Consider the following 24,682-nt stretch of genomic DNA (forward strand, 5'->3'; position numbering starts at 1 on the left):
TATAAAAAATGTATATACAACGAAGCTGCAGCTTCAGAAACCATCTGTATTTTGCTCTTATTCCTTCTCTATCCCTCCGTCTCTTTCTATGAATTCTTCTCCTGCTCTTATGCATGCTCCTGTTTTTATTTTTACAGCGCTTACTCACACAAACGCGCACACACAAACACACACACACACACACACACACACACACACACACACACAGATGCTCGCGCACACGCACACACACAGAATCTTTTTATTTCGAGCAGCTCTAAAAGACAGTGTTCAAATTGTGGGATGTTGGAACATGGGGGACATGTGGGAACACACACACACACACACACACACACACACATATATACACACACACACACACACACACACACACAGAAACATACACACAACTGCCACTCTTGCACCTTTTTCTTTCTAATCCATCTCTACATCCCGCTCCCACTCCTCTCCCCTCTCTTTAAGCCTTCAGCCCCCCCCCCCCCCCCCCCCCCCACACACACACACACACTCTTTATTAGCGTAGCGACAGACAGCGGTTTCAGCACCAGCTCATTACCTCAGCGTCACAGCAATTATGTCAGCGAGGAAGAAGAGAGAGATAGGGAGAGAGAGGCTGGTGGTGGGGGGTAGGGGGAAAGGGGGGAGTGAGAGAGGGAGGGGGGGAGAGAGAGAGAGAGGGAGGAGGGGTGGTAGAGTGGGAGAGTGAGAGAGGGGGAAAGTGGGAAACTAGTAAGGGGAAGAGAGGGAGAGAGGGATATGGGGAGAGAAGAAGAGGGGTAGAAAAGGAGAGAGGGATTTGGGGTGAGAGAGAGGGGGAGGAAGAGGAGGGGTGCAAGAGAGATAGAGAAGGGGGAGGCAGGGAGTGGTCACCCACGATGTGACCACACCCACATGGTAACCCCACCCACTAGGCGACCACACCCACCAGGCTACCAGGTAAACCCACCTGTTGCAGCAGGAGACCGTGGCAAGAACCTACGGACTATCAGACCATAAACGGGATGAGGAACTACAGCAAGCAGAGCCGAAGGAGAGAGAAGAGAAAGAGGAGGCGATTAGGGGAAAGAGAAGACGAGGGGAGGAGGGAAGAGGAGGAGAAACCGAAGGAAGAGAGTAGTACGTGGTACCAGGTACGATGAGTTTTGTTTTATACATTCACTTTACAACACCCAAGGGGTTACACTGGGGTCAGTAGGTCCAGGTTGCCGTAGGAACAGACGCTGGAACAGATGTGGGGCTCTGGTGTGAGATGGTGGTCATGGGGGCTAGGGGGGGGTGACAGCTGGAGGAGCAGTCAAGTCAGGGGAGGAGCAGACAGAGGAGCAGACAGAGGAGCAGACAAGAGTCGCAGGAGGTTTCTCATCAGGAGTCGAGTCACAGCTCCCCTCAACGCGACCTTCGGCGCCGCTGACAGCTGCTCTTCAAGGTCATCTGTGCTTATCAAGAAAACAAACCACGCACAAGTAGCGGTCGGCGTTGCCGTCGCTATGGAAACCAACTGCGAGAGGTGTAGGGGAATGTGGCGATGCAGTGCCTGACCAAAGTAGACGCACGCACGCTCACAACACGGCTACGGTCAATAAACACACACGCATAATAAAACCAAACAAGCCCACTCACAGTACAAATACACACACAATACATATACACTCTGACAACCCCCCCACACACACACACACACACATACTTAAACAAAATTAAATAAACACGTGTGCACTCTGCCCTGCCGAGCTTGGCCTGGGTGAGTCCATAAGAGCGCGCCTTACTTAACATGCTCAGCCATGTGTGAGGCATGAGGCGTGCATCTTAACGTGCTCAGCCATGACCTCCGAAACACAGCCAGATATAGCCTCTCTCTCCCTCTCAGATTAGAAGTCAATGGAAGTGAGGGTCTCTCTCTCCCCCCCGGAGAGCTGTCCCCACGCGTGAGGCAGGCAGCCGATTCTCCTCCAGCGCAACCATTCACCACAACACTCAGATCAACCTATCAACATCCCAAACCTATCCCAGTGTCCACCAGCACTAGACTGTGGTTGTACTTGTTAGCTCCCAGTGCAACCAGTAGTAGACTGTGGTTGTACTGAACAGCTCCCAGTACTACCAGTAGTAGAGTGTGGTTGTACTGGACAGCTCCCAGTACAACCAGTAGTAGAGTGTGGTTGTACCGGACAGCTCCCAGTACAACCAGTAGAAGACTGTGGTTGTACTGGACAGCTCCCAGTTCAACCAGTATTAGACTGTGGTTATACTGGACAGCTCCCAGTACAACCAGTAGAAGACTGTGGTTGTACTGGTTAGCTCCAAGTACAACCAGTAGAAGACTGTGGTTGTACTGGTTAGCTCCAAGTACAATCAGTAGTAGAGTGTGGTTGTACTGGACAGCTCCCAGTACAACCAGTAGTCGATTGTGGTTGCACTGGACAACTATAGTATCCACCCGTAGAATACTGTGATTGTACTGGCTAGCCCCCAGTACAACCAGTCGTAGACGGTGGTTGCACTGGGCATCTCCCAGGGTCTGTCCCTGTCCCTCTTCCTCTGTGTGATTGACAGGCCCGTTGCCAATCAGGGCGGTGACAGAGGACGGTTGCGTTGCTTTGCCGCCCCCAGCGATCCAAACTGCATCACATCATCAGTGGAGGGTAGAGAGGAAAGACGTGATTGGCTGCTGAAGTGAGGTGGGCTGTGAGGAGGGGAGCCATTGGACAGTGAGTGCCGTCGACCGGGCCGGAGCGCTGCCAGCTGAGCTGTCAGAACGTGAGATGTGCTCGCCATGAGGCCGTCCCAGTGTTGTGCCACTACGATGTCACTGTGGCTAAAGAAGAACGCAGATCATTTAAGACAACGAGCAGGCCAGAACACATGTAGAACTCTGAATATAATCTGCGATAATCTGATTATAATCTGTGATCATCTGATTATAATCTGTGATCATCCGATTGCAAAAAAAGGTAATCTTATTATAATTGCTGGTAATTATATTAGAATAAATTAGATAGCTAAATTTTAATCACTCAATTATATTCTTTAGTGATTAGGATTATGATCTAATAAAAGTATAATCCATCATAATCACATTATGACAAGATTTAAAGAATTAAATTTAAAGAACAGCAGGGTTAAAGAAGACTTTTAAAGTACAAGAGACAGTGGAGGTATGTGAGAGAGCGAGAAAAAGATAGAGAGATGGGGAGAGAGTGAGCGCATGATGGGGCGAGAGAGAGAGAGAAAGCTGGAGGGGGAGAGAGAGAGAGAGAGATGGGGCAAGAGAGAGATAGGTCAAGAGCAAGAGATGAGGGGAGAGAGAGTGCAGAGAGATGGGGCAAAAGAGAGAGAGAGAGATTGGGTGACAAATAAAGACATTGAGGCGGAGACAGACAGCCAGACAGACAAAGAGAGATATAGCTGAAGAGGAGAGAGGAGGGGTGTCTATCTCCTTCATCCTCCGCCTCCTCATCAGTTGAATCTAAATTACTTCACCCCAAGGTCGTCATTATTCATGAGCGGTGCTCAAAGTTACAAAACACGTCTGAAACACACATCCTCGACCTACTGACCCCATAAGCCTCAAATCTATAGCTTGCATTCACCCTCCGTCGGCTCTGTGGGAAGTAAATCCTTGTGTTGTTTAAACGTGACAAAGAAAACGACACACACAATCACATACACACACACAATCACACACACACACACACACACACACAGAGACACACACAAACACACACAATCACATACACACACACACAATCACATACACACCCATCCAATCACATAGACACACACACACAGCCATAGTAATCCCCTCAGCGCTGACCAACATCATTACTGAAATATCGTGCTTATGATGAGCACATGACTCATTAATATTACATTAGGGTTGGGATGCACACATGATTCATCATATGTACATTGTGGATGCGATGCACGCATGGTTCATAGTTTACACAATATTGTGGTTATGGTGAACACATGACTCATTCAATAATACAATATTGTGGTTTTGATGAACACATGACTCAAAAATAATATAATTTGATGTTTGCGATGAGCTCATGACTCATTGTTACCACAATATTGTGGTTTTGTTGAACACATTATGTTTGTGATGAACACATGATTCTGCGTATAAGATGATCCCCAGCCGCAGCACCATCGGAATACCATGCGGGGTTGGTTGCTAGGCAACAGTGGAACATCCCGGGGTAGCGACCATGGGAGGGGAGATGGGGGATAGGGGGAGCACAGGTGAATTGTGGGTATAGATGTGTTGCTGTTTAAAGAGCAATGCACTCATCACATAGGACAACAGGTAGAAGACTCCCACTGTGTGTGTGTGTGTGTGTGTGTGTGTGTGTGTGTGTGTGTGTGTGTGTGTGTGTGTGTGTGTGTGTGTGTGTGTGTGTGTGTGTGTGTGTGTGTGTGTGGCTGATAGCTATTCATCCACCACAGCAGATGTTAAAATGACGAAGAATTCTGTTGCTAAACCAGACGAACCAATCAGAGTCGCTCCGTTAAAACTTTGACACACACCACCACCCCTCTTTCTGTCTCTCTGTCTCTCTCTCTCTCTCTCTCTCTCTCTCTCTCTCTCTCTCTCTCTCTCTCTCTCTCTCTCTCTCTCTCTCTCTCTCTCTCTCTCTCTCTCTCTCTCTCTCTCTCTCTCTCTCTTTTGCTCCCTCCCTCTCTCTCTCTCTCTGCATATCTGTCTATCTGAAGCTCAAGGTCTCTTGCCAGTCCTGGTTTTGCATATGTGGAAAAAAAAAAGTGTATTGACGCAATTGGCTCGCACTAGCGTGCATTAAATGTGGAATTAATAGTTATAAATTAATAAATATGCACTCCCATTCATTCAGCAGCAGTAGAAGGCGGAAGACCTATGGGTTGCGTGGAAAGGCGGGAATGCAACAGCTAATCTGTTCAAGTAAATGAATGGACTAGGACACATATCTGCCAGATATTGTTGGACCGGATCAATTTATTCTATAGTGGATGAGATGGGAAATATAGAGTATGTTGTGGTCGGATTCAATGCCACATATTGTGTTCTTAATAATAATATTAATAATAAATATAATCATAGAAAGAAATTACCTATGATGAAGAATTCATTATCTTTTAGGGCTGCAGTTTAATGGGGTGCCATTTGGGGTGGCACTATTTATTTCAGATTTTGAGAATAACAATTCCAGATTGTCAATTATACAATAATATCCTTCGATGAATGCAAAGTGTTGGTTGAACCCCAACAGCAGGCCCATTTAAATATTCAACAGCTGTAGTGACCACGTTGGTAAAAGAGCAGGTCACTATATTTAGAAACTACCGGTACTGTGCCTGGTGTAGACCACATAGCGAAACAAACTGTCTTCTATGTGAACACATGCGTGCATTTTATTCTGAACCATTTTAGCATCTGCAGTTGATGAACAAACTGTAATCTGTAATCTGGGAGGTTAGTATAGACGCGGTGGAACTGGACCCAACAGCCGACGGTGGGGGTCGCAACTCCGGGTTGAAACGCGGCACGATGACCGGGTGAGATGATATGACATTTCGGTCTTAAAATACTACGTGACACTTTAAAACATGCGTCCAGCTATGGGCAACTCGTGTTTGAAGATAAACGTATCTCAACTAATGTAGCTATACATTTAGTTTAGACAATTATAATGTTGAAGTGTTTTGCGAAGTCCAATGCAGGACTAACTTTTCAGGTCTAACTTTAACCGAGCTATCCCTGCACTTCTGATGCAGGGGCCCGGCCACAGAGGAGCACTACACGGCCGCTATGGTTCTGAGCGGAGCCGGGGATGCATTGGGCTTCAGGAACCAGCAGTGGGAGTATAATGAGTCCGGGCCAGACATCCACCAGGTAACCCCTAATTTTTTGACCACTAGCGTGAGCCTACCGATGCCTCAAACCCTGACCCTAACCACTAACACTAACTCTAGTTATCCACTAACCCTAACCTTACCATGACTCCTTGACTTAAACCCGGGCATCGCTTTGCTAGTAGGAGGCGGTGCACTGAACAAACAACGTCTTCCGAAAACAACCAGGGACATACCCTTTTCCCCCGTCAGTCCAGCGATGAATCATAATACGGAACTGGCAGTATAATTTACAAGATATACTGAGGCCAAAGTAAAAAAGAAATAGACAGATAACAAGGTATGAATAATGTATAATGTTCCAAAGTGTTAAAAACATCTGTTGAATAAAAGATAGAGATTATCCGTTGAGACAATCCTTCATAAATTAAGCTCAGAGGGATGGTTGGTGGTTGCCAGGGAGGCAGAGCATCATGGGAATACACACAGGTCCGTCTCTGTAACCAGGAGCTGAAGGAGCTTGGGGGCTTGAATAACATCCAGGTCCAGCTCCCTGATTGGCCAGTGAGTGATGATACAGTCTTACACCTGGCCACAGCAGAGGGTCTGGCCACAGGTGAGATCAACTCCATGTTATCACAGCTACAGTCTGTCCTTTATCACAGCTACAGTCTGTCCTTTATCACAGCTACAGTCTGTCCTTTATCACAGCTAGTCTGTCCTTTATCACAGCTACAGTCTGTCCTTTATCACAGCTACAGTCTGTCCTTTATCACAGCTACAGTCTGTCCTTTATCACAGCTACAGTCTGTCCTTTATCACAGCTACAGTCTGTCCATTATCACAGCTACAGTCTGTCCTTTATCACAGCTACAGTCTGTCCTTTATCACAGCTACAGTCTGTCCATTATCACAGCTAGTCTGTCCTTTATCACAGCTACAGTCTGTCCTTTATCACAGCTACAGTCTGTCCTTTATCACAGCTACAGTCTGTCCTTTATCACAGCTACAGTCTGTCCTTTATCACAGCTACAGTCTGTCCATTATCACAGCTACAGTCTGTCCTCTATCACAGCTACAGTCTGTCCTTTATCACAGCTACAGTCTGTCCTTTATCACAGCTACACTCTGTCCTTTATCACAGCTACAGTCTGTCTTTTATCACAGCTACAGTCTGTCCTTTATCACAGCTACAGTCTGTCCTTCATCACACCTACAGTCAGTACTTTATCACAGCTAGTCTGTCCATCCCAGTTAGTCTGTTTTTTATCACAGCTACATTGTGTGTGCGTTCACCTGACCAGGTGAGTGAGGAAGTGTTTTTTCCTCAGGGAAGTGTGGGGAGGAGCTACTGCAGGAGGTGGCGTCTCGATACGTTGTTGCCATGACGGACATGGAGGGCAGGAAACCAGGACCCTCCAGCATGCTGGGTGAGAGAGAGAGAGAGAGAGAGAGAGAGAGAGAGAGAGAGAGAGAGAGAGAGAGAGAGAGAGAGAGAGAGAGAGAGCTTGATGAACACACAAACACATACATGTATATACCCTGCCTAATTATTTACAATTATACACATTTTTTTATTTATTATTTTGGACTTTGTTGTTTCTCTGATCATTAATCTGCATAGCTGATGTACCGTCCACTTTTAATTTCACTGTCAATGAAGCTCTATTGAACCGAGAGAAAGATTCAGCAGATATAAAGTATGATCTGAAGCAGCAGGGGGTACATCTCCCCTCTTATCCTCCTTCCTCTTCTTCTAATCCTTCCCCCTCTCCTCCATTCATCATCCTCCTCCTCCTCCTTCTCCTCCTCCTCCTCCTCCTCCTCCTCCATTCATCCTCCTCCTCCTCATCCCCCCCCTCCTCCTCTTCCTCCTCCTCCATTCATCATCCTCCTCCTCTTCCTCCATCTCCATTCATCATCCTCCTCCTCCTCCTCCTCCTCCTCTTCCTCCAGGTGTGTCCCAGCTGCGTCCGGGGGAGGAGGGGGGGTACCGCGTCCCCTACAATCCGGACGGAACCGGCTGTGGAGCCGCCATGCGCTCCATGTGCATCGGACTCAGGTGAGGGGTGGTTGCCGTGGTTACCTGGGCGAGGCACTGCCCCCCCCCCCATATACACACACTGGGTTAATCACACAACCCCCGGGTCGTTGTGAGGGCGGGGGGTCATTTTAATTGGTGGAGAGTGATTATTAGTATTTGTATATTATTATTATTTCTGACCTATTTCTGAACTATTGGGAGGAGGAAGGGGGGAGGTGCCAGAGGAAGGGGGAGGGAGGGGTAGAGTGCTCGCCATCAGGGGAGGGCTCTGTGCTTCAATGGTGCTCAGTCAGAGAATCTATTTGAGATCTCATTTGAGATTTCAGACCTTATTATTAAGTTGCATCTGGTGTATCAGTATTATAACTTCATCCTTTCAGGTGCCAGCACATATCGCCTTATTTGGACTTCCTGTGATTCTGGCAGTACATATGACCTTATATGTACTTCCTGTGATGTGTGATAGGTACCCCAAGCCGGACCAGCTGCTGTCTCTCGTGGCGATTGCCGTGGAGACGGGCAGGATGACCCACCCCCACCCGACCGGGTTCCTCGGCGCCGTGGCGTCGGCCCTCTTCGCGGCCTATGCCGTCCAGCGGCGGCCAATCACAACCTGGGGGTTTGGCCTACTCAACGAGGCCTGTCCAATCGCCTGGAGCTTCGTTCAGGGGCGTGGCTACGCTGTGGAGGAGAGCGAGAGGGACTGGAGCTACTTCAGCGACAAGTGGACATGGTAGGAGACTAGCTGATAAGTGAGCATGACTAGACTAGCAGGGTAAGCTGAGAGGCTTAGGTGACTAGGCTAGCTAGTTTAGATGACAGGCTAACATGACGAGCTTGACAGGGTTAGCTCCCATGCTAATATGTGAGTTTATTTTAACCTTAACCTAGTATGGTTAGCGGACAGCATAACATGACTAACCTAGCACTGTAAGCTGACATGACTAGCCCAGCAGGTTTGGTTGACAGGTTGAGATGTCACGATGCACTTGAGTCCTGGACTCACAGTGAACTTCAGAAGGCCATCAGCTAATAGAAATGATTTGTTCTCAAATGCCAGAGATGAAAGTAGATCAATACGGTGACCTTATTACAGTGATTCACGCTGTGCAATCTATTTTTTTTTAACTAATTACAGAGTTGATTTTCACATTTTACCGACTGCAATTATACCGACTAAGGTCAAGTGGTACCCGATCATTCATGAGTCAGCACGGCTAATGACTCCATATTTAAATAATATTCATATTTAGAGCAACTTTCAATACAATTGCAAAGAACATTGTATAAAAACCATGAAAGTAAAAAATGACAAACACGGAAATACAGAAAGATTAAATGAAAAAAGTATGAGTTCATCTTGGTAAGCAGTAAACAGACCTTCGGAGAAAGAAAAACAAAAAATAGCTTGAGAAGTTAGCTTAATATAGCATGATATATTAGCGTAACAAAGTTGGTTCACACCTCATAAACCACTAGCACTCACTTTCTTGTCATGACAATATGAGAAGCAGTTCGTGAAACATCTCCTGTTCTCAGGTACCTGGGCCAGAGGGGTCTCACTGGGGCAGGGCCCGTCACCTGGCCCGCCTCCTATGGGCCGGCAGAGAGGGACCTGGCCTATAAGAGCTTCAGCTTGTCTGGATGGGCTGGGCGCAGCGGCCACGATGCTCCAATGATAGCCCTCGATGCCCTGCTGGGGGCGGGGCCTGACTGGGAGGAGCTGATGAGCAGGGCTGGCTTCCACGGAGGTCAGAGTTCAAGGGAAAAAAACTATTTTTATGCATGTGTAGTTTTACCATTAATTTTATTTGCTGAAACTATGTTAATTCCTAGTTTTATTACTTATTGTCATGCCTACATGTAAATTTAGCAAAAAATTACTGCTTGTTCCTTAATATACTATTATGTCATTTAGCAGACACTTTTATCCAAAGGGACCTACAGTGATCAGCTGTTTGGCATTCAGGAGAAGGTATGGGTTAGGGGGCATCTTGCTCCAGGATACGTCCAGGTTGGAGGTGGCCATTGGGGTTTTACACCCTAACCAATTGTTTATTGTAATCAACCCATTTAAAAGGTGCTCCCAGTGGTTTCTATGGTTACAGAACAGACAGGTAGTGGTACCATGGAGTGAGCTACGGTTAAATGAAACAGCTCTGATCCCAGTAGATCTCAGGCAGGGACAGCATTAGAAGTCATGAATAATGATACCTCATTATAAGCGAAAATATTGCATTCATATTTCAGCACTAGTCTGAACCATAGCTCAATAACAGCACCCGCAGGACCCATTTTAGGCAATGTGTCGTATTTAACATTTTTTACTTTGTATGCTATGCACACAACTGCATTGAATTGTTCGTCTATGATGTATGGATCCACCTAGCACCAGCCTACCTCTGTGTGGACCCTCCCTCTCCCCTGGGTCCTGGGGGTCCCTCCATGGCTCTTCGGGGGACATTAAGAATTCTAATGTTAATATAAACGCTCCTTGATGGCTCTTTATAGCCCTATCTCCCCACTGTGTGGACCGACTCTGACCATTAACAATTAATCATATCACACACATACATGACACTCTAGTAACCTAGGGGAGGTCTGCTGTCATGGCGACAGACTTCAATGTCCTCCAGGTCTGAAGGTGCTGGCTGGGGGGGGGGGGGTACTTCCTGTGGCACACAGAGATAGGAATCTGTGATTCATTTCAATCACTCCATCTGCACCCTCTACCCCCCAGGAGACAGTGACAGCACGGCCGTGATCGCGGCGTGCTGCTGGGGTTTGCTCTACGGCACGCAGGCTGTCCCGCCGGGGAACTACCAGAACCTAGAGTACCGGGACCGCCTGGAGCGCAGTGCTCAGGCACTCTACGCCCTGGCACACTCAGCGTGACCCCTGACCCCAGGACCCGACCCGGTCACACTCATCGTGACCCCTGACCCCAGGTCACACTCACCCCGACCCAATTACCTAACCCACTCACCTGAACCTGATTACCTAACCCAAACCGACACTCTGACCCAAGTACCTCACCAACAGAGAACATAACCCGGTCACACTCACCATAATCCAATAACATAACCCTAGCACCAAACCCATGCTTACCCTATTCTTATCTTTACCCGGACCCTCTACGCACTGTCAAACTGAAGGCCCCGGCCGGTATACGTATAAATAAATGACAAAATAGCGGATCTGCAACCAAAGTTCAGTGCCGCATTGGGCTTCCATCAACACCATGTGTGCAGGTTACTCACTCGCAATAGCCAAACTTCTCCTACACGCTCCCGGATAAACAGCTGCCTGCAATTGGACAACAATACCAAGTGATTGATGGCTTCTGGCTGAATCTGCGTCACACCATTCATGTAGTGCCAAGTTTGACAGACCATGCGGACAAGCTAATTCCGATTTAGTTTGAAGTATTCAGAGGCTTTTATCCACCCCCATGATCGTGAACACAAAAAAAAAAAATCGGCTTTAATCGTCCCCTTCCTCATATTTAACCAGCCAACTTACCATAACATCTCAACCCCACTACCTTATCCACCCATCCTACACCTAGCCAATACCTAATACCTACTGAATGAATCAGTCTCTTATCATTAGTGTCTTATTCATCGACCGGTCTCTATCAGCAAGGTCATCCATCCTTCGGAGGACAAACTACAACCTTCAGAGGCAACGATGCAGGCCAGCATCCCAGCTCATTACTACTAAATAAAGGGCTCCACCTAGTGGGCACACAGCGAACTATTCTATGTCAAGCAGCCGTACAACCAACCTATGATAGTTTGATAGGTTGACAACTCTCATGTCTCAGCTTGCTGTTGTTCTGAAGCCCATATCAAAGAAACATGCGTTTGATAAATAAAACCTGTTGTGTGTAGAGTTGAAAACTTTTATTTTTTGGTCATTGTTGTTTTAATATTTTTTTGTGTTTTTCTTTTTATTATTTATCATGATTCTCTACAGGAGGGAGAAAAGCCGCAGTCCGTTTCCAACTAACAGTTAAAAATAAGTTGTTTTCTAGAAAAAATCATTTCTCCAACTCCGTCCCTTCCGGCAGTCGGCCGACACGCTCGGCCTTCTGGGTAGGGTTGTAAAAACAGACCTGGGGGGTGTGCTGGAATCACACAGCCGAGCGTCCTGAGTCTCTGCGCTCCGCAGGGTGGGGGGGGCGTTGGGTCTGTGTCTGGGACTCACTCCGCGGGGCGGAGCTAAGCTCTAAGGTGGAGGAGGGGGGAGGAACCGGAGCAGAGAGAGAGAAAGGGGCGCCCTGCCCCTCGGTCTTCTTCATCATTATCATCGTCGTGGTGATCATGATGCTCGTGGTCCCGCCGTGACGTAGAGAGGGGATAGGCAGGGGGTCTTTGCTCCTCTCCTCCTCCGGGGAAGGGTGGGTTTCAGTTTCCAGGGGGGTGGAAGGGGGAGGGGTGTGTCTGTACCTGCATCGCTGTGGGAGGAGGAGGAGGAACAATTCATCATCGTCATGTCATCACACAACTGATCAGTCATCAGAGGACAGTATAATATGGCAGCCAGGGGGCCAGAAAGATCCTGCCATGGTCCAGTATACCTGTAGGCATTGCAAAGCAAGATCCACTAACCCCTATGCTCCTCAATGACCCGTCTCTGTATGTCCAACAGTCTGTCAAAACTAAAAATACGTAATTGTTATAGTAATCACGTGGCCAGTCTGTGGTCACGTGGCCAGTCTGTGGTCACGTGGCCAGTCTGTGGTCACGTGGCCAGTCTGTGGTCACGTGGCCAGTCTGTGGTCACGTGGCCAGTCTGTGGTCACGTGGCCAGTCTGTGGTCACGTGGCCAGTCTGTGGTCACGTGGCCAGTCTGTGGTCACGTGGCCAGTCTGTGGTCACGTGGCCAGTCTGTGGTCACGTGGCCAGTCTGTGTAATGTACCTTGGGGGTGTCCCAGGTAGTAGTGTTGAGGTGCTCCTTGCTGGGGGTGCTGGGGCACAGAGCCGGGCCCCTGCTGGGGAGAGGGCAGCATCACCATCTGGTGGCCGTGGCCCCCAGAGGGGTGAGGGCCTCCCATGGCTCCCTGGACATGGGCCTGTGTGGAGGACACGCATCCCAGCATGAGGAAACATGTAACCACTAGCGGTGAAGCAACGTCACCTATTGGTCATCTTGGTTCTTATCGCTAGCTTACAAATCGGTCCTTTATTTTTCAATGTAAACCCAAGATTATGATTATTTCTACCGATTATTTTATTCTACAGAGATGGTTGCTATGACACAAAAATATCTGAAGGCGGGCACACCCCTAAAATAATACAATAATAGATAAAGTGAAATAGCTCATGACAGGAAAAATGATTGACATGCACTATTTTCCTCCATGTCTGCCATATGTACGCAGTCCCCCCCAAGCACAGCACTACTAATCTGATGTGTGGCGGGCTGGGCTCCTACCTGTGTGATCTGCCCCAGATTGTAGGAGTGAGGCATCCCCTGGTGGCCGTGGATGCTGTAGCCCTGCATGGAGTAGGAGGCCTGGGGGGACGTGTGGCCCGGGGGCATGTTGGGGGGTGTGGGGGCTGTCATGGGCCCCGAGTGGTACATTGACTGAGGCTGGGGGCCGCCCTGGGGGTTCTGAGGAGAGAGGAGAGATACCGGGGTCACTGGATTGTTACTGCACTTTTTCCGTCTGTCCTCCAGCGAGACTAGAGTATGTAGTTTATCAGGACTAGTTGAATCTTTATCAGAGATACGGTTTATTCTTTACCACAACTACAGTCTGTTCTTTATAAAAGTAAGAGTATGTCAAGTATCACAGCTACACTCCCCCTTTATCACAGCGACATTCTGTTCTATATCACAACCACAGTCCGTTCTTTATCACTACTACAGGCTGTCCTTTATCACAGTCAATGTCCTTTATCACAGTCAATGTCCTTTATCACGGTCAATGTCCTTTATCACAGTCAATGTCCTTTATCACAGTCAATGTCCTTTATCACGGTCAATGTCCTTTATCACAGTCAATTTCCTTTATCACAGTCAATGTCCTTTATCACAGTCAATGTCCTTTATCACGGTCAATGTCCTTTATCACAGTCAATGTCCTTTATCGCAGTCAATGTCCTTTATCACGGTCAATGTCCTTTATCACGGTCAATGTCCTTTATCACAGTCAATGTCCTTTATCACGGTCAATGTCCTTTATCACGGTCAATGTCCTTTATCACGGTCAATGTCCTTTATCACGGTCAATGTCCTTTATCACAGTTAATGTCCTTTATCACGGTCAATGTCCTTTATCACAGTCAATGTCCTTTATCACGGTCAATGTCCTTTTATCACGGTCAATGTCCTTTATCACAGTCAATGTCCTTTATCACAGTCAATGTCCTTTATCACGGTCAATGTCCTTTATCACGGTCAATGTCCTTTATCACAGTCAATGTCCTTTATCACAGTCAATGTCCTTTATCACAGTCAATGTCCTTTATCACGGTCAATGTCCTTTATCACAGTCAATGTCCTTTATCACAGTCAATGTCCTTTATCACGGTCAATGTCCTTTATCACGGTCAATGTCCTTTATCACAGTCAATGTCCTTTATCACGGTCAATGTCCTTTATCACAGTCAATGTCCTTTATCACAGTCAATGTCCTTTATCACAGTCAATGTCCTTTATCACAGTCAATGTCCTTTATCACGGTCAATGTCCTTTACCGCAGCTGGTCTCACCTGTCCCGGGCTGGGGGCAGCGTGCTGGGGCTGGGGCTGGTTTCCAGTGGGTGTGCTGGAGGGCTGGGGCTGATGGACCTGTCCAGCGTGGTGGGCGAAGCCCTGGGGGGCTGCACAGAGAGAGTCAATCGATCACTTGTTGTGGGGGACAAAAGGGGAGGAGGTTGGATGTGAAAGGAGGCGGATGAGCCGGGTGGTGGGTGTAAACGCGCGTGTGTGTGCGTGCGTGCGTGAGTGGGGGGTACATACCGTAGAGGCCCTGCTGCTGGACCTGGGGGTTCTCCCCCTGGGTCTGGAACTGGGCTCCTCCAGGGGGCCCCATAGCCTGGGGGTGAGGGGCCCCGCCCTGGGTGATCATCCTGGCCCCTCCCTGCAGCATCGAGTACATCGGCTACAGAGGGAGCGAGAGAGGTGGTGGGGGGGTTATAAAGAGCAATACCGTGTTTCAGCACCTCAACAAGAGAGCCCTCCAATGTCTTCTCAAGCTGCCCCAACATTGCTTTTATTATACATGAAGTCTTTGGAGACGTCTGGAGCCTACTGGGTCCACCTGCAGGTGGAACGGGCCTCTGACCCAAGACTAGGTAAGGGTGTCCGTGGGACCCAACCACGCACTGGTGGATTCGTGGCGCCGCGACCCACCTCCAACCGGATCATGACCCATTTCGCCTCCCCGTGGTTTGACAAACTCTGTATGCAGGTCAGTGAGAGGTTTGGGGGGGGGGGGGGGGGGTCTCACCTGTCCGGGGTAGGGGGCCATGGCCTGTAGGACCTGCTGCTGCCCGTACTGCTGGGGGTTGTACTGGAGGTACTGCTGGGGGTAGGGGGACGCCACGAGCGGGGCCCCGGCGGCCGAGGCGGCAGCCTGGAGCATGGGGGGGCCGTTGCCTCCGTGGTCGGCCCTTTGACCAGGACCCAGCGAGCCTGGGGACAGAGGAGGGAGGCCGCTGGGTCACTATGTGTACCCACCACGCACGGGGCGGGGTCCCGACCTGGGTTTGGCCCGTGACAACCCTCTTTATTTGAGTAGACGTACCTTTGCCTCGGGGGTATTTTCCCTGGTTTACTGTAGACATTGTGTACTGGAACATCTGGGGGGGCTGAACCAAACACAACACGTTAAAAACCACCTGACGCGTCACCTGATCTACTGTACGGTATGACGTCCCCTTTTAACAACCTGACACGTCACCTGATCTACTGTACATCAAGTTTAAACAACCTGACATATCGGCAGACATAAAACCCCCTTACAGATCAGCTGGCTGACCGACCGTACGGGACAAGGCCCCATTGAAACTCTGACGTGCAGTCATGTTAAACCACTTCCTAGTGCATGGTCATATGCACATTAACACTACAACATGGTACGGTGACTGAACTGCAAACAGGAACAAGAATTGATTCATTAATTCATGGTCCTCCAGGCGTTTCTAGCCTGCTGTCCTTAAGGGTGCGCGTACCTGTACAGAGTGTATCTGGGAGACATAGGAGAGGTAGGGGCCGTTGAAGAGGGGGCCCTGGGCCCCGGGGTGCTGCTGCAGCACCACTGGGCTGGGGGGGGTGGGCCGCGGAGGGGTGGGCGCGGTGGCGGGCTTCACCTGGAGGACAACGCGCACCGTTAGGTTAGGTACTATGGAGAGTACTACAGTACTGACATGCAACATGGAGACGTGTTTTAATACCTCACATGTGTAGTATTAATATACTAGTAGTATTGGTGTGTGGTGTTGCAGAAGTACTATAGATTATACTACATTTGTGCTCCACATGGAGTAATGTAGTATGTGGTAATAATGTAGTAATGATATAAAGGTACTACAGTATGTATATAATCATAGTAGAACTATATAATACTTGATTTTCTGATTCTCACCGTGGTCATGTGTAGTATTATAATACCAGGGCTAAAGATGTGAGATATTGATATACTACTATCATGGTATTACTATAGATAACCAGTACAGCGGTCTCACCATGGTCATGAGGGCTTTGACAGGGTTGAACTCCTTGGCATTTGGGTTCAGCGTTGACTTCTTCACTTGCCTGGAACCACAACAATAAAAACATTAACATCAACGTCAAGGGGCTAGCATGGTTGCCTAGGAACAGTTAGCGGCTACCCCTAGCATGATCGCTACACTACTGCTAGATCTAGCAACTACAGCGAACATGGTCACTAAGCCACAATCAGCAGCTCCACCCAACATGGTCACAAGGCTAGCAGCTACAGTTAGCATGGTGGCGACGATAGCAGCAGCTTAGCGTATCCTGAATAGGAGCAAAGGACCACAAGGCCAATAGAAGGTCATTGGTCCCTAGACGGACCAATAAGAGCGCCAACGTCACTCACTCGACCACGCCCTCCGGCCTCTCCCCTCCGTCCTCGCTGCCGGGGGTCCTGGCCGGCTGAGGGGTGGCCGGGGACTGCCTGTCTGCCAGGACGGCCGGGGAGGACAGGTCCTTGGGCTCCTCAGAGGGGCCGGGGGTGGTGGCCGTGGCCTTAGCCTCGGGGCCAGGGTTTGCCGGGGACTTGCTGAGGGCCGACGTAGGCGGGGCCGCGTCCCCGGGGGCCAGAGGGCCCGCAGAGGCCTGGGCGCCAGACGCACCCCCAGTAGGCTGGAGCTGGAGGAGAGGGAGACAAAAGAGACGGGGTGATAATATTGAGGTTGACGATTCAAGGGGTCAACACGCTGATTTTTGATAAGGGTCACATACACACAAACACACCTGTGTAGGTGGATGACGTCTTACCCTGAACTCTTTGCCAAACTTGCGGAGCTCCTCGATCTGAGAGCGCTGCTGCATGGAGGGAGCTGCGGGACAACACAAGAAATGTTCTTTAACCCCCTGCCCTCGCTAAATACTGCTGCTAGCCAGCACCAGCTGGTTAACACCTAGCTAAGACCAGCTAGCCATCGCAGATGGCGCGTTTCCACCTAGCGGTGCAGTTCGGTGCAGTTCCACACTACACTGTGTCGGGCTGCTATGATGTCACGAGGCTTGCTTAGCTGCAGCGGCTATCGCAATCGGGCTTTAACCCACCCTACCATAAGGGTACTGTCGGCGGTGGAAACGTGAGCCGTAACCGAGCCGCATCGCACGGCTCGATGGAAATGCGCCAAAAGGCAACCAGGCTAACACCTAGCTAATAATCAGCTAAAACCTGCTAGCCAACACCGAGCCAATGCCTAGCTAACGCTAATACCCGGCAACATCAGGCTAGCTAGAATGTGTAATCGGTACAGCTGGAGGCTACCTTTAGTCATTTTGTCGTCTGCGCTGCCAGGACTCTCAGCGGAGCGCTCTTTACTCGCCGCACTCACGATCTCATTCACTACAAACAGACAGGTAGAAAGGATAGAGAGAGGTAGAGATACCGGTAGAGAACAGACAGGAAGAGAAAAATATGAAATAATAATGACAGAAGGTGTCTATAGCATGAATACAAGTTGGAACACATTTCTGACATGGTGTGTCACGAGTATCCCTTTGTTTCCTCCCTCCTTCAAATTATGTACAAGGTTTTGTTGAATTCTCGTTATTGATTGAGCAAGTACGGCCTTCTACAGCCTGTCATTTTCTAGAGACAGGTACCGATACACAGAGTATTTTGATGAGTTCTTAGTTAAAGACAGCATGCCAAAGCTCATATCAGCCACAAGTTTTTTAATATTCCAGGGAGTGGCTGTGATCCCATGATCATGGGAGGGAGCTTACCGTCGACTGGAAACAGAGGGGCGGGGCCTGTGGTTTTGTGGGCAGGCATTTGGACAGATGATGTGTCCAAAAAAGGCGTGTCGTGGGAGGGGCCTGATTTAGGAGATCGAGCAGCTGTAAGAGGAAGGAGAAACCTTTCAGTTCATAGAACAAGAGTTTGTGTTTGTTTGTGTGTGTGACTGTTTGACCTGTAGTTTACGTCTGTGTGTTTCGCCTTGCAGTTTGTTTGTGTTACCTGTAGTTTGAGAGTGTGTGTTCTGGGAGCGGACTGGTCTGTTGGACTGTGGAGGTCTCTGGGCCTTTGGAGAGGTTCTGGATGATACTGAGAATACAACACGCATACATAAATTAAGTAGCCATACTTAGTATGAGGATTTTAGAAAAGATCAGCTCTGGGATTCCATGATTTAGATCATGATTTAAAGGTGTGCTTTGTGATGCGTTTTATTAAGTAGCATCTAGCAGGGAGGTTGAAATTGCAACCAGCTGATTAAACCCCTGACTCAGCCCTTTCTAGCAATGCAGGAAAAGCTACGGTGGCCTGTACTGGCCAAGGAACTGTCTATCTGTAGTAATAAAAAGGCTCATTCTGGGGTTATGAAACCACAATTCTTATTTTAATGGGATTATACGCTAATAAAAACATACTTCTGAATATTATATTCAATTTCATCAAGTCTGTTTACGCTAGATGCCAATAATTCCACACAGTGCACCGTCACGTTTAATCAGTCGGTGCTTTGACGTCCTAACCAGAGCTGATCGCATCATATTATCGGGGTTCAGGACTCACCCCCGTTGACGGGCCTGGGTCCGTCGGCCAGCGAGTGGGGGAGGGACTGTGAGTGGGGGAGTGCGGGGGAGGTGGCCGGCTGGGCGGGGGACACGGTGGTGGGGCTGGGGGCGTGGTGACCCCCGTAGCCCCGGGCTGGCAGGGGGCTGCTGCGGTCCGAGGAGGGGGGCTGGGGGGTGGTCGAGGAGGTGGAGGGTGGTCTGGGGGAGGAAGATGAGGGGGGGGGCCTGGGGGAGGAGGCGGGGGGGTTGGAGCGGTATCCTCCGCCCAGACGACTGTGGGGTGGGGGTCCACCGGGACCGCCCCCTGGACCCCTCTCGGCCCGCTCGCGCTCCCGGTTGATCTCGCGCTGTCGCTGGGGCAACGGGATGTACTTCCCCTCCCTGAGAGACAGACAACATTTCAATTAAAAACATTTACATTTACAAAAAGAATAGCATTAATAATAGCATCAACCCCCACCCCCGAGGTGAACCCCTCCCCCAGACTGACCGGGTGGCTCCGGGGCTGTCTCTACCCTTCTCCCTCTCGCCGGCGTCTCGCAGCACGGCGCTGAACTTGTCCTCCTCACTCTTCCCGTCGTCGTTCTCCATGTTGACCCGCTGGCGGTACTGCGGGCTGGCCTCGATCTCGTTGGCCAGTCGGGCCGCGCGCGCCTCCCTCTGACGGAAGCCCTCGGAGCTGCCCCGCTCCAGAGGCACCCTGGGGGAAGCATCATCATCATCATCATCATCATCGTCATCAGGACGCTTCCTTTCACCCAGAATTCACCGTGGGGGTGACCACACCACAATCATTTGAATTGTCTTTTGGGTCCCGAGATGGAGAAAGTTATTGATCCCCTATCCACCGGAAGATATAGTATTGTAGGTGAACATTACTCACCAGCTACCAGATAAACCCCAACATTTAAAAAAATATAACGTCAAAATACATCCACAGAGGATCAAATTATTCTAGCTAAATTCGAGGGTAGCATTGTGAGATTCTATAACTGAAGAACATCAGTTAGGAAAGGACATCCTGTACAGAGAGATGTAAAACAGTCCCGTCCTCTGTGAACAAGGGGCCTTATTCACAGAGCAGCAGTATTGGGGGGATGGGGTGACTTTGGGCAAACCAACTCCATGGAGAGACATTCTGAATGTCACCTCTGTGGGGAAATGGAATACTGAACTAAGAGTAAGACTGAGTTGCCATGGTCTCCAAAGATCTAATAGGATTCCCCATCCACCTCAACAATATAATAAATGAATAATAATAAATGAAATTTATATAGCGCTTAATATGGTACTGTAGGCCCAATATGGCCAATAGGTGGATAAGTTATATAACCTTGACCAATGATCGTGGTCACGGTTCAGAGTTCAAAGTTCAAAGGCCCTATCTGTAGATGCCCAGAGGAAACGCCCTCCGACACGGGGAAGATCACACGACTCGGGCCCTCCTGCCTCTGCGGTGCTATGGTAATGCGAGGAGGTGTCGTCATGGTAACGTGCAGCAGGGAACAACCCTCCCGGGGTACCGCGGCAGTGCGTTGCCACGGGAACGGGGACTCACGTGTACATGGAGAGGCTCGAGTCGTAGGTGGACGTGATGCCGTACTTCGCCTCGTTGTAGCGGAACATCTCGTTCGCGTCCCAGCCGTTGGACTGGTGGGAGAGTACACGGGTTAGACCCTTTCTGTGCTGGGCATGCAGCCATTAGACTTATGGAGGACTGCTTATAATCTATGTATGGTAGATAGACACTGACCCAGTAATTACACTGGTGGAGAACATACTGGTTAGACTGGTGGGACCCATAAATTCTGTCTATAATCAATGCATGGCAGACGCACTGACTCAGCAATTGGACTGCTGGGGAATAAAGTGGTTCGACCCGTTTATAATGGTTATACTCTCTCTTTCCTTCAGTGTCTCTCCACCATACATATATGGTAAAGAGGTAAAGACACTGAGCGCGCCTCTCTCTCCGTGTGTGAGACATCTATCTATCTATCTTTGTAGATGTATAGCAATGGTAAAGAGCCACCGACCGAGTCTTTTTCCAGGTCGTAGTTTTCTCTCTCTCCGTTGCTGCTGTCTCCTCCATCCCAGCGCTGCAGCACCTTCTCCTTGTGCTCTCCGTTCACACGTGGTGTGCTGATGCCCGTGTCTGTGAAGGTGTCTACATACACACACACACACACACACACACACAGGATTGCAACAATGTCAAAGGTCAAGTCATTCGAGTCATCGGAAGTGTCTGATATCTCTGTCATGGGGCCCCACTGCTCCATGACACATTATTAGGATGACGACTGCGTAGTTGAGCTTCAGAATGTCCCTTTAACTACTGCTGTTATCCCATGTGTATTTGTCTCTGTGTTCGTGCATGTGACTCTTTGCACGTGGCTGTGCACGTGCTTGTGTGTGAGCGCATACACGCACGCACGCACGCACGCACGCATGCGTACCTCTGGTGGCGAAGTTGAGGTCCACGTCCCGGCAGGTCATCGTGACCAGGTCCCCGGGGGGGAAGATCATGGTGTCTGTGATCTCCTCTCGGCGAGGCAGGGCAACGGGAGGCCCCGCCTCGCCCTCTGGGCGCTTGTGGACGGCGTCCACGGCTAGCTCACACTGACATACACAAACACGCACAAACACACACACGCACACACACACCGGCAGGGAGTAGCAATGCATTGAGGGAAACACAGGAAGGAAGATTAGAATTACCTCGGGAGTGGCCTCGGGAGTGGCCTCGCGTGTGTTTTAGTGTGTGTGAATAGGATAGTGCGGAACAGCGGTTCTTACCCGAGCGCTTAGTGTTTTGAAGATGCCTTCGTACATGTTTCCATTCTTTACACGTATGTCGCAGGTGGATCCCTACGAGCCAAGAGAGAACCGGTGAGACCAGGAGTGAACAGGTGAGACTAGCTGAGCCTGGCGTCTTTAACTAAATGTTACCATTAAAACCATGAATGCTGGAGACTGAGATACTTCAGCGCCTAGCACCAGAGAACATTAACTGTGGAGCTCTTCCCTGCAAACCAAACCACTGCCCCTACAAGCTGTTTATAATCTGCCCTTAGGTCTGAGTGCTACGGCTCAACCGTAACTGAATAAAGACAGTGACTATCTGATGTTAATCAGCCAGAGTGGCTGCTGGTACTGGTGTGGTAGGGGTCCATGACACGACAGAAAGTACAGTAGGTTAGGTGACATACCACCACAGCGGTGAGGAAGTGCAGCATTCTGGCGTTGTTATAGACTCCCTCAAACACCTGGAACACAACACACATTATCACTCAAACACCTGCAGAAAATACACTGAGAACACTGTATTACTCCTAATACACCTGTAAAAAAAAAAAAAAAAATCACACAACACACATCCCCCTAACACCTATATAAAATACACACACTTGCAGAAAATACACACAACACACACATAACAAAAGACTGTGTTTTAATGCCACTTGAATGCAAATCAATGACATGCCTCAATGAGACCTCTTGAGTCACATCAGAGACTTAATATCTCTGTTCTTTGTTTCCTTATTATTCAATATTCTAGCATACATTATTACAGATATCATTATCGGTATAAGTATTGCCATAGTATAGTGTAGTGAGACAGCATGCCCAGCAGACATTCTGAGTGACTGTTGAACCCGCCCGGGGTATAACTCACCGCAGAGGACTGGAATGATGGCTTCACTGAAGTCCGACTCCTAAAGATGAGAAAATTAGTGGTTAAAAGCAAGCTTAGTAACCTGGTTAGCACCTCTGAACTTACCTGGTTGACACAAAGCCAACCTGGTTAGATGAAAAAGATAAAGGGCTTAGATCTTGGAGTGACAGTGAAGACAAACTTGTTCTAACTCTAACCCCCCAGGACACATTAGACAGTTAACCTGTACCCAGGGATACCCCAAAACAGTGTGGAGAGTACGGCTCAATAATATAGTGTTGGTATTGTATTCAACACTACTGCTGTTACAGTTAAGTTCCCCTGACGCTATGACTACTGGAGTATGAATGAACGCAACAGAAAATGTATTTCCTCCAGGATCAATAAAGCCAGCTGAAAACTTAACTCCTGCATGTATCACTCTCAATAAAACGGTTAAATATATAAAATGTCCACACCGAAAAAACATTGCTCAGCGACATTCTGAAAAACCCCAAAACATGATTTTAGTAAATCGAGCAACGGATGTGTTTAAATGTCACATAGATTCATTCATCGTATGGATGGTTTGGGTCTGACTACACACATCCAGGCATTGTGTTGGCTGCAGTCTCAAACAAACAGTAACAAACAACATCGCAGATGCAAATGTTCAACTTATCATTTTCAGACTGACCTCAGATGAGGCAACCAAAACGACCTTGCCGGTGAACTCATCACGTGATTTGGGAGTAATGAATGACTTCCAGTGAACTGGAAATGGAGGCGTAGTGATTCTTCCCCAGTAAAAAGTCTATTTTCAAGGGGCTTGGTCAATGTACTCGAGCCATTTCCCACCGATCATGGTCAATTGATTGGCTTATCAGCACATTTAGCAAATAGTTCAACCCGCCTTTTTAAAGCCCCCTATTTGTCAACACGTCGTCCATTATTATGTCCAGAGCTTTGATTAGCTTCTCTGCACCGCTCGTCAAGTGTAAACCCGAATGTGATAGGTCTGCTTGTAAAGCGCTGCGTCGGTGACACGCCCACCTTGGACACATAGCTTTAACCGGTAGGCCCCGGGAGTCATGTGAAAATCCCCGGTCTGTCCTGAGCAGCCCTCCCCGGCACTACTCACCTTCCGACGGGCGTTCTGTTGCTGTTGGGCCCGCTGGGTGTGGAAGACATACTCGTGGGAGGCGAGGTCCCGTTAGACGTCGTCTTCCGTCCAGCGGGACCGGGCTGATGTTGTTTCAACATTGTCAAGCACAAGGGCTTAAACTAAAGCTCCTCAATAAAAATACGAAAAAGTCACCGTTTTACGTCTTCTTTAACTTAAATCCCCGTCTAACCTCAACAAACACCGGCTAATCAGGCTAAGGTAAAAGGTTTCCTCTGGCCTTTCCTGCACAAACTACAGATAAGCAAACATGCGATAATAAACACACCAGTTCTCACGTTAAACCCAAGCTTTTAACGGATTTCCACCCACTGTCTACGGGTGGATTCGCAGACGGTATGTCACAAACTCTCCGCTAAAACAACACGAGTGGTGTCGGCGGAGGCTAAGCGTTAGCTTCGAGCTCTCTGGGCTGGATTCCTTTCCTTCTTCCCTTTCGCAGGGATCCTGTGCAGTGCTTTAAGCCCCTCCGGATATAACCTAGGCGCCAAGCAGAGTTGTCCTGTGCCGTTAAAACGGGTTTTTGTTTTCTTGAGGTTTTACGTTGAAAACCTTTGGTCGGTCGGTAACCTCTCCACCTCTTGGAAGGTTCACTCTCTCCGCGCGCGGCTAGTGGGGAACCGGCTGCACGGGGAAAGGGCGCGCGGGTACATGGGCGTGCGCGTGCGCCATTGACCCACTGCTGTGCGCGTGCATGTGTGTGGAATTCCTTTAATAAAGTAAATTC

General features: G+C 49.0%; 2 protein-coding genes across 7 annotated transcripts; one reads left to right on the forward strand and one right to left on the reverse strand.

Moving 5' to 3' along the window:
- Positions 1–5,286: 5,286 nt before the first annotated feature.
- On the forward strand, positions 5,287–11,784 carry adprh (ADP-ribosylarginine hydrolase). Of its 2 annotated transcripts, none has more exons than XM_060036770.1 (8): positions 5,287–5,535; positions 5,755–5,872; positions 6,322–6,448; positions 7,164–7,262; positions 7,789–7,894; positions 8,343–8,609; positions 9,416–9,627; positions 10,617–11,784. In XM_060036770.1, exons 1-8 carry the CDS (start codon positions 5,528–5,530, stop codon positions 10,769–10,771), a joined length of 1,092 nt encoding a protein of 363 aa, XP_059892753.1. In that variant the 5' UTR covers positions 5,287–5,527; the 3' UTR covers positions 10,772–11,784. The 2 variants fall into 2 exon arrangements, with proteins under 2 accessions (XP_059892753.1, XP_059892754.1); XM_060036771.1 differs by having other exon boundaries at positions 6,340–6,448.
- LOC132446448 (ataxin-2-like protein) lies at positions 11,767–24,607 on the reverse strand. 5 transcript variants are annotated; one of them, XM_060036763.1, is made up of 23 exons: positions 23,914–24,607; positions 22,794–22,833; positions 22,327–22,383; positions 21,914–21,985; positions 21,574–21,736; positions 21,151–21,281; positions 20,673–20,764; positions 19,605–19,814; positions 19,113–19,495; positions 18,555–18,641; positions 18,320–18,433; positions 17,859–17,936; positions 17,354–17,415; positions 16,953–17,224; positions 16,576–16,645; positions 16,063–16,200; positions 15,636–15,699; positions 15,339–15,523; positions 14,849–14,990; positions 14,600–14,709; positions 13,317–13,496; positions 12,801–12,954; positions 11,767–12,335 (listed from the first exon to the last, which is right to left on the reverse strand). In XM_060036763.1, exons 1-23 carry the CDS (start codon positions 24,033–24,035, stop codon positions 12,286–12,288), a joined length of 2,976 nt encoding a protein of 991 aa, XP_059892746.1. In that variant the 5' UTR covers positions 24,036–24,607; the 3' UTR covers positions 11,767–12,285. The 5 variants fall into 5 exon arrangements, with proteins under 5 accessions (XP_059892746.1, XP_059892744.1, XP_059892743.1 ...); XM_060036761.1 differs by having other exon boundaries at positions 14,585–14,709; XM_060036760.1 differs by having other exon boundaries at positions 17,330–17,415.
- Positions 24,608–24,682: the final 75 nt, after the last annotated feature.

This window comes from Gadus macrocephalus, chromosome 18, assembly GCF_031168955.1.
Source record: "Gadus macrocephalus chromosome 18, ASM3116895v1".
Lineage (NCBI taxonomy): Eukaryota > Metazoa > Chordata > Actinopteri > Gadiformes > Gadidae > Gadus > Gadus macrocephalus.